General features: G+C 34.0%; 1 protein-coding gene and 2 long non-coding RNA genes across 3 annotated transcripts in view; 2 read left to right on the top strand and 1 right to left on the bottom strand.

The window, feature by feature from the left end:
• Positions 1–2,656, top strand: part of LOC104807219 (zinc finger protein-like 1 homolog) — a 4,024-nt gene extending 1,368 nt beyond the window's left edge. The window contains exons 3-9 of the mRNA XM_010532403.1: positions 80–197; positions 299–393; positions 1,067–1,138; positions 1,412–1,684; positions 1,781–1,889; positions 2,107–2,299; positions 2,407–2,656. Of these exons, the coding sequence (XP_010530705.1) occupies positions 80–197; positions 299–393; positions 1,067–1,138; positions 1,412–1,684; positions 1,781–1,889; positions 2,107–2,299; positions 2,407–2,497 (951 nt within the window). The 3' untranslated portion in view covers positions 2,498–2,656. The remainder of the gene's footprint in view (positions 1–79; positions 198–298; positions 394–1,066; positions 1,139–1,411; positions 1,685–1,780; positions 1,890–2,106; positions 2,300–2,406) is intronic.
• A 237-nt stretch (positions 2,657–2,893) lies between these two features.
• Positions 2,894–4,143, top strand: LOC104807218. The gene is made up of 2 exons (XR_770733.2): positions 2,894–3,410; positions 3,895–4,143. It is a non-coding gene; the product is annotated as an uncharacterized LOC104807218 (long non-coding RNA).
• Positions 2,982–3,895, bottom strand: LOC104807217. The gene is made up of 2 exons (XR_770732.1): positions 3,734–3,895; positions 2,982–3,647 (listed from the first exon to the last, which is right to left on the bottom strand). It is a non-coding gene; the product is annotated as an uncharacterized LOC104807217 (long non-coding RNA).
• Positions 4,144–10,003: the final 5,860 nt, after the last annotated feature.

The following is a 10,003-nucleotide window of genomic DNA, read 5'->3' as shown; positions in this document are numbered from 1 at the left end:
TTATTAAAGGGGGGGGGGGGGAAGAGAGAGCCAAAGTTGTAAAGATGTTTCTATCTCATTCTCGTGTTATGATGTGTAGCTTCGGACTTATTCTGAATGGGTAATAGATGGAGAGTATGACGAGCCAAAGTGTTGTCACTGCCAAGCAACATTTGCGGATGGGGCGGGTCATCAGGTCACTCGGTTGGGTTGTTTGCGTATGTAATCTGACTATCACCGTTTGTTATTACAGATTTTTAGTTCAAATAATGTGCAGTTAAATAATTGATGCCATTTTTCTCCCCTTTCTGTTTATCAGATCTAATACATACAAGCTGCTTGATTTCACTCATCAAGAGCTTTCCACCCCACACAGCACCTGCAGGATATGTGTGCCCATCATGCAGCACTCCAGTAAGCTTTATTTATTAGCATTCATTTATTAGGTGAAATTCCTATGGTATACTTTGTCATACGTTGCATTGTGATCCTTTCGAGTAGATAATCTGCTGAAGCCTTTCTTCAACATCTCATTTTTCTTGCCCGATATTTAAAAATTTCACTAAAATCGAAGTGATTGGAGATGTTAATCTTAGCAGACGTGAGAACTGGGTGTGGTTCTTGCTTATGAGTTTTCTGTCAGAAGTTTCATCTGGCTTACATTTGAGAAATCTGATCTTCTTGCCAATTGAGACCCGTGTACGCTTCTTTTTCTTTTTTCTTAATCAGGAATTTGTGGGAGTCATGTTTCTCGGTTGAATGTAATTGCTTAGATTGAACGTCATGTCTTCTTTGCTTTGTAAAGCCTTTCGAGTACTACTGCTTGTGACATTTAATTTTCTTGTTTACTCAACTTATGAATTCAATATTGTTCCTTGTTTATTTGAAGGAGAGAAAACCAAGGAAACTATCTCTCAGGACTTAACACTTTATGTTTGGCGCAATGATCCTGTGATAACAGAATTTGGCCATTTAGAAAATCCTTGTTGTGTTTTGGTTTTAGTTTGTACCTTCCCGCTGAAGATCTTGTTTTCCCCATGAAAATGTCTGAGCCATATTTATGTTCTAATCTGGTGATTAAATGCAGATATGGCCTCCTAAGATGGTTAAAGATACAGGATCTCGCCTTCATGCAATGCTGAAGGAAGTAATTATGCAGGTTAAATTTTTTCCTGTACCTCCATTCTTGTTTTCAGTTTTATCAAATCTTTTTCTGGAATTGGTAAAGGTGGTGTCATGTGAACAGAAGGAAAAAACTTCAAAGGTTCCTGTCTTTCCATTCTATACATGTCTCTTACTGAGTATTTCAACTGAAATGGCAAAATCATGTAGTCACATTCTCTACAATGACTGACTGGTTAAAAATATAAGGTTGCTGAACATGGAATTCAAAAGTTTGAGTGGATTAAATATTGTGTTTTCTGTATTGCAGACTGGTCTTGAGAAGAGTTTGTTCGGAAATCACCCAGTTTCTTTATCGACCGAATCTCGCAGTCCGCCAGCTGCGTTGGCTTCAGATCCATTAGTTAATATATCTTCTAAAGGCGAATATAGTGCATCCTCATCTTCCCCTCTACGAGAAGGAAACAACTTTGCTGATGGATATTTAGCTGGAAACGGAGAATACTCCAAACCTACAGTCTCAGAGATAGTTGAGATAGATGTTCCAGCCTCTGGGAGTTACATGAAAAGTTCAAGCCCTGGAGTAAGAAATACTTTTTACGAAAAATTTGTTACAATTTCTTTTTTCAACACCAATGGTTTGTCACAAGCGGAACTCTTTATAACATTTCATATGCAGGCTGTGGCTGCTGCAAGGAAAGGTATACCCGCTGCTGACAGGCAGAATTCCGAGATGTCATATTATGCAGACGACGAAGATGGGAATCGTAAAAAGTACTCGAGAAGAGGTGAGAGAAAAATCTGGTCTCAATTTCTCTCTTAAGGGCACCATACCCTCCAGTGCGAGATGATTTTACAAGGGTATGATTTTGTCTGGTGAGATGCAATTATAGCTATACGTAGATGCGTATGTAGCTGCCTCCCGTAGTCTCGGATCTTCTTCACATTTGTCTTCCGATGCCACTTTTGTTGTCGTAAACTGACACTCATTTTTTTTCGTAAAAGGTCCTCTTCGTCACAAGTTTCTCCGGGCTTTGTTACCGTTCTGGTCAAATTCATTACCAACTTTACCAGTGACTGCACCTTCCCGCAAGGACAAGGATGCGTCAAAAGCCGACGATGTTCCTGAAGGCCGGTCACGGAACCCAAGACCATCTAGGATGGATCCGAGGAAAATACTTCTCTTCATAGCAATCATGTAAGCCCCCACTTCACTACTACTCTTCCTCGTCATATATATATATATATATATATATATATATGTTCTGGGCATAATCAGAGAGAGTCCATGTGCTGATAACGCAGGGCATGCATGGCAACCATGGGGATATTGTACTACAGACTCGCCCAACGGGCAATCGGTCAAGATTCGGTACATGGCGAGGAGCAACGGTGAGGCAAAATATCCTTCTGGTTTTCGTGATCGGACCGGAATTCCTCCATAAACACGTCTCAATGTTTTGGTCGCCCGCTTTGTATAAAGATCTTAAAATCGTAATTCAGACCACAGATCATATACCTATAAATCGTGCCATTAAGTCACGTGACATATATATATTCTTTAGTTAGAAAAAACTCAATCTTTATTTAGAAAAAAATCATAGTCTAATTGTTAACGGAGAAGAGATTTTTGAAATCTTATAATAAGAAATTTTGCATTTGTTAGTTGATATTGATACTTTTAACTAGGGCTGGGCATTTTTATCCGAGCCCCGCGGGTTTTCGGGTACCCTGTCTCACGGGTACCCGGGATTCATTACTCGCGAGACAATGAGACAGAGACCGAGTTCCGTGAGACGAAAAACCCGAGTTTCGGGTTCGGGTTCGAGTTCGAGAATTTTGTGCCGGGTTATCTCACGGGTACCGGCAAAAAAATAAAATTACAAAAATACCCTTGATATTTAATATATTTACAAAAACTACCCCTAACCCTAATTCACCCTAACTTTCTCTCTGACGAATCGTGGCCTGCCTCTGCGCCTCCTCTTCACTGTCTTCAGAACAGATCTCTTCGTTCTTCAGGACAACTCTCTCGCTCTCAGTCTCTCTCAGCTTCTACGTCGGTCGGCTCGGCTCTGCTCCGTCGTTTCTTCGTCTCCGTCGTTCGGCTCGCTTCTCCTCTGTCTCCGCCATCGTTCGCATCTCGGTCTCTCTCCGTCTGCTCTGTCTCTGTCGTTCGGCTCTACTCGGTCTCCGTCGTTCGGCTCTGCTCCGTCGTTTCTTCGTCTCCGTCATTCAGCTCGCTTCTCCTCTGTTTCCGCCATCGTTCGCCTCTTGGTCTCTCTCCGTCTGCTCGGTCTCTATCATCTGTAAGACCTTTAATCTTGTGTTTATGTTTCTTGGTCTTGTTGTTGTTGTACTTATTACCCGCCGACATGATTCCGGCGTTGTCGGTCCGTTCTGGCTCTCTAAGACCGGTCCTTAGGTTCCGGCTTTGTCGGTGCGTTCTGGTTCTCTAAGACCGATCCTTAGGGTTCTAGCTCTCTAAGACCAGAAATGCCACTCATACAAGAGAGGCAACTGTGGTTTTGCTGGGTCAGTGTAACCTGCAAATTTTGAGCTGTTTGATTGAGTCATCGTCTCATAAGCACATTCTTTTAGTAGAAAACACAAGATCTGGATAGTGGCTCACCCATGAAGAAAGTAAATGGACTCCAAACCCATTCAAAAACCCCAGGAACGTTATGTTGTCTCAACCAATTGATGATTTGTTATTTAGCTTAGTTCTTTTCCTTAGATTTTTTATTACAGATTTATAGTTTGCTGTTATTTGTGGTTTTTTTTTTTTTGCAGATTATTTCTTCTTTGGCAGACAACTCAAACACAGAGGACAACGTTATGTTTGGATGTGTTTGGATTGGATATGTTTGGATGTGGTTGAACATATAAATTTAAATTTTGGACTTTGTTGAACTTATGAATTTTATATTTTTTGATGTTTTTGGATATGTTTGGCTGCTGTTGAACTTATGGTGGAACCTATGGTGCATTTTGGAAGTTGGATTTTATGTTATTGATGTATTAATTTTATAGATTTGACCAGATTTTTTTTTTTTTAAATTTTACACGAGTTCGGGTTCGGGTCTCGCGGGTACCCGAACTCGTGTCTCGGGTACCCGAATCTCGGGTACCCGGGCTTCGCGAGATAGAGATCGAGACATTTTAATCAAAAACCCGACGAGACCGAGATCGAGATAAGGGTACCCTAAAAAGTCCGGGTACCCGCCCGTGCCCACCCCTACTTTTAACGAGTGAGAAAGTATATGGCTTTTAAAAAAAATTTAAACAGATTTGCTAAATCTTAAACGTAATTTTAAAATAATAAATTAAAGGTATCGTTCTAAAATTTACAGGTATTTTTTAAATCCAACTTATATTTTTAAAATAATTTTTGTAATCTCATCCACGTATAAAGAATTCATATACTAGAAAAAAAAAATCCTGAATATATTATTTGATTCTTCTTTTTCATTACTATTTTTAGACTTTCTTGTAGAGTTTGGAAAGGCAAAAACATTTTTTTTATTCTTTTGATAATATAATTTTCTGTTTTGAGGAAGGAAAGTTAATAAAGGATCCAAAACAGCTAATGCATGGGAGCAAAGTTATAAGACATCTACTATGGAAAGTACAATGCAGAATCCGGGGCGAATTAATATTCCATTCTAATAAATCATAAAATATACTTATATACATTTATCTTGGACAACGACCTTTGCATAAATGAAAAGATTTGCATAAGATCTTACATTTTCTACTTATAGATGGTATAATATAATGTTACATGCTTATATAAATTGTTTTCTTATGTATCTAATTGGAGGGTACATTTATATAGCTACTTATATATCTAGGGTTTTCTCGTGAGATGGGTCGTGTGATGACTAGTTTTCATGAGTTAGATCAAGTTTTTTTTTTCTCGCTAAAAAAAACGGGCTCATAAATGTGGTTTTATATATATTTTTTTACATAAATTCAAATTTAAGACGAATTTGGTTTTACAAGGACATAAAATTGCAAGTATAATTTTATATCGTACTATTTATATTTAAATTGACGGACTGAAATTATATACATATTTTTATTTGATTTTCTTTTGTTTTATGTTTTTGTGATTTATATTATGTGTAGTCAAATTTAAACATATTTAAATCTGATATATATATATATTCTAGTTTCTGTCCAAGGACTGTTTCAAGGGATGCCTTGGAATAGTTGTTTTTTATTTTCATATTTGATTAAAGTTAAACTGTCTCATATTTTATTATATGACGAAAATATATCATTCGTTGTACATTTTTTTCAATCATATCTTTCAATGCGTTGTAACATCTTGAAAATTATTGGCGTACGATTTTTTTTTATTGGATAATTTGTGATTTCGTATAGAAAAAGAAAATAGATGGATTCTCATGACAACTTTTTTTAGATGAAAGCTGTTGAGATTGAGGCCACGTCTAGATTTGAAAAAATGATCAAATCCGTAGGGGTTGCATTTAACGGAGTCAAATAATATAAAAACTTTACAGATTGTGAAAAATAAAAAAATATATATATTTATTTTTCGGGGGAATATATACTATTTATAAGTAACAGTTTTTAGTGGAATATTCCACTTAAAACGAAAATTAGATAAGATTGGATTTCACGAAATATATTATCTGGCTCCGGTTCGAGATCGTAATCTTATTGATATTAACTAACTTTAACAGATAATTGTTCTTTCAAACCCAAGCGTGTGGAGGGACATTCACATGGGCCAATGTCCGGTAAACTTACGAATTATAAAAAAAAAAAAAAACTTTAACAGATAATTCACAGATTTTTTAAAATCATAAAATAAATATCATTAGATTATTGGATATTTAAGAGGCAGCGGGACTGATGTCGGGTAGGGATGTCAAACGAGCCGGCTCGGACCAGCTCGGACCAGCTCGTTTCGAGCCAGCTCATTTTCAGCCCAGCTCGTTAAGCCTATTTTTATTTGGGCCAGAAAATTTCTGGCTCAGCCCAAGTCGCTTAGCTCGCGAGCCGGCTCCCGAGCCGGCTCATATTTTTCTAAATACCTAAAAAACATCATATCAAATTATATAAAATCATATCCAAATGATATATCAACATAAAAAGAACATACCAATACATCCAAATCATACTTATATTCACAATCACAATCCATATACAAAAAATCATTTTCAAATAGATAAAATCATAATCCATCCATGTACAAAAAACCATTTTCAGATCTTAATCCATCCATATACATTAGATCTTAATCCATGTACAAAAAACCATCTTCAGATCCGAATCTATACATAAAAAATTATCTCCAAATCAAAATATCATACCAACAATATCAACACTTTCAAGTTTCAACGTAATTTTTTTTTTACTCCAGCTCCCGAGCCAGCTTCCACCCCCGGACCCAGCCCGCGAGCCAGCCGAGCTAGCTCGTTTGGGCTCGGCTCGTGGCGAGCTGGCTCACTCAGCCCATTTTTATTTGGGTTCAGATATTCTTGGCTCGGCTCGGTAAAAAAGGAGCCACCCTCGAGCCGGCTCGCGAGCTCGGCTCGTTTTGACATCCCTAATGTCGGGTTCCACAAGACGAGAAACTCGGATTACGGGTTTGGGATTTTAGTTTATATTATTTTTTAACGATCATCTCGCTTCGAATATTTACAAAATGACTAAAACACATATCGTGTTATATATGTATGTACAAAAAATACATTGACCTATTTTTATATAAAATCACCTGTATACATTTAAATTCAACATAAATCAACAGAATTTCGTAAATTGTTACAAGTTCGGTATCTCCGGATTTCGATCTCGATCTCGGCCTCATATATATATATATATATATGCGTTTAAATTCAACATAAAGACACAAGACCCTTTTGTTTCATATATTCATTGTACAAGCTTATGATATCATAATCGCGCCATATTGTTCAAATTATAATTTTATTCAATAACTACTATTAATAATATGCAGTATTGTTCTATACTATATGTTTTAGGATCACGTACAATGCGTCTAATTCGTCCGTCCACAAACTATAATTCAACTCAATTTTGTATTTGTATCTATATTTTTTTTTGCTTTAATTACAATGAGAGATTTTGACCCGAGGCCATCAATATAAAAGTGGTAAAAAACTTGTCAAAAACTATGTTATACAAATGAAGTACAGAACCTATGGAAAGCAATGTATTGACAGGGCAATCCATATACACTCGAATATAAATAAAAATAATAAGACTTGGCTATTTGTCCAACAATATATGATTTTCTTAACCAAACATATATATATATATATATATATATATATAATTTTCTCAATTTCTTCAAATTTATAAGAAGGAAAAAGGGAAATTGACTTGCTCACACTTCACACCAACGTACTATTAGTGGAATAATTACACAAATTTGGCCACAACGGTTAACATCACAAATGTTCAACCAAAATTAAAAAAAACAATTATAAATTGCAATAACCAAAGTCAAATAATATTTTTAAGAGGTGACCGAAAACTCAAAGTCAAAATGCAGCAATAATATAATATTACGACCTATAATTTTATATTTGAGATTAAAGTGAAACAAGCATATGAAACCACTTGTTTGCAGGTTTCGGACCAATCAATTTTATTTATATGAGTTGTATTTAGTATAGTGATATTATTGATGGATTTAAACAATAATATATGCAAATTAAATTCTGGATGTTATGCCTAAATTAATAGAATAGTCTGTAAAGTAAATAAAAGGAATGCAAAGTAGAGGTTTGCTAAATTAAAGTAGTTTTCTGAATCAATAAAATATTTTAATTTATAGAGAATGAAAAACTTACAGAAATTTTATGTCGACAGATCGCTTCCTTATTTATGGAATATTAATTTTATATTACTTTAAAAATCTCTGTAAAAAATTTATAAAAAAACTATTTATGACATAAAAAAAAAATGTATGCAAAATTATTTGTGATATCTATATAATTACTCTTAGTTTTTTAAATGGTAATTAGACCCTAAACTTATATATTAGATCACAATTGTTCAATCATTGAAATTAGCATTTATAAATACATTATTTTATAAAATTAAATATTGATCCATATTAGCATTGAATACTTATAAATATTCTAACAAGTATCGTATAACATGCTAAATCTAATTTCTTTAAAACAAAATTGGGTTTTTCTATCACATAATAATTATTCACTCTTGTTTTGGTTGTAAATAAAAAAATATAAGAAGTTATTTTTATCATATAAAAAAGAAAATCCCAGAATATTCTACGTAATAACCAATCATGTGATTGCGTTGAACGCTTCCTTCACTAAATTCAACAATTGTACACAATATATTAATAATGTCTAATAAATATGTTGTTTTCTACTCCCACCACTGTCACGATCTTTATATGCTTTGCGATTAACAATATACATATTGTAAATGATATTTCAATTATGAATCTTTTAGGCTTTTCTCATATGAATATATGGATAAATTACAACAACAACAACAACAAACCCGATAGTTGGTGGCTCAATGGTTGAGAGGTAACAAAATCATCCTCAAAGTCCTGGATACGATTTTATTGGTGGGAAGGAATGTAATTTCTAGACCAAAATGTTTCATATACAAAGACTGGTCCGTGGTTAGAGTGGTTATAGTCGGGTCGAAGATTTGGAGAACCATCTTAATTATAAAAAAAAATCAATAATAATAATAATACTTATTATTATTATTATTCTAAGGATGGAACAAAGTGATTAGAAAATTAAATTGGGTGCAAAGGAGGCGTTTTGTAAATTATGGCGGTTTCAAGTGATTAGAAAATTGATTGGTTAAATAACAATCTCTATACAATCGCAAACAAACAAATAAAAAAGTCTAATTGCAAATTTTCTACTGTGTTTTTATAGCAATTCATCGTGTTTTATTGAAAAGATCAAAATACCCTCAATTAAAAAAAATAAAACGCCGGAAAAAATTAGAACCCTAATTATTTTAAAGTTTGGTAAATAAATTTGTTTATAAAAAATAATCAAAAAATATTTTAAAAAATTTATTTCTATTTAAAAGATATTTTTAGTAATTTACATCGCATTCGCATTTTCAGAGAATTGGACTGCTTAAATTACTCGATATTATCAGCTGGACCGTTCTTCTTAGACGGTTTTCATAAGGTAATTGCGTAATTAAGCGTGTTTAATTTCACTAAAACATTCTTAGGATGTGAGTGACCTGACGTGAAACCCTAAAGGCCACGACCCTGTATTAACAAAACCATAATATTAACCCTAAACCCATTTTGATTTTCTATATGTTTTTTCGTAATTCAATCTTCACGATATTATTTGGCTAACATAACGCATCCGCATGTGAAATTCCGTTCGGCATTCTTAGCTAAATATCTTATATATAATAAATTTTACCTGAAAATCAAATCACGATCTTCAAAATATGAAATCAAAAGAGAGTATATATATATATATATATAAGATTACTCCATTACACTTGCCATTTATTTTTATTATTAAATAAGTAGAAGAAACACTCTTTTGGACATAGGAGATGGACAGCTCTTCATTGTTAAGACAAGACCTTGGTTAGAGCATAAAACGAACGGACAAAAACAGATACTATTATTTTTATTATTATTATTAACTATTTAAGTAAAAGATATATAGTATCCTTCGTCATAATATCTTATTCCATTATCCATTATTAAATATTGTTTGGTCACATCCGTTTTTGTCGTATATGAATCAATACACAACTTCCGAGTATATTTTATATAAATTTAATGCACGAGACGTACCTTACCCGTAACAAATGTTCTAATATGATTTTAAAATTCCTGAATATAATCACATACTCTTGATGATAATCC

Source organism: Tarenaya hassleriana, unplaced genomic scaffold, assembly GCF_000463585.1.
Source record: "Tarenaya hassleriana unplaced genomic scaffold, ASM46358v1 Cleome13, whole genome shotgun sequence".
In the NCBI taxonomy this organism is placed as follows: domain Eukaryota; kingdom Viridiplantae; phylum Streptophyta; class Magnoliopsida; order Brassicales; family Cleomaceae; genus Tarenaya; species Tarenaya hassleriana.
This window is presented reverse-complemented; position numbering and strand designations above follow the sequence as displayed.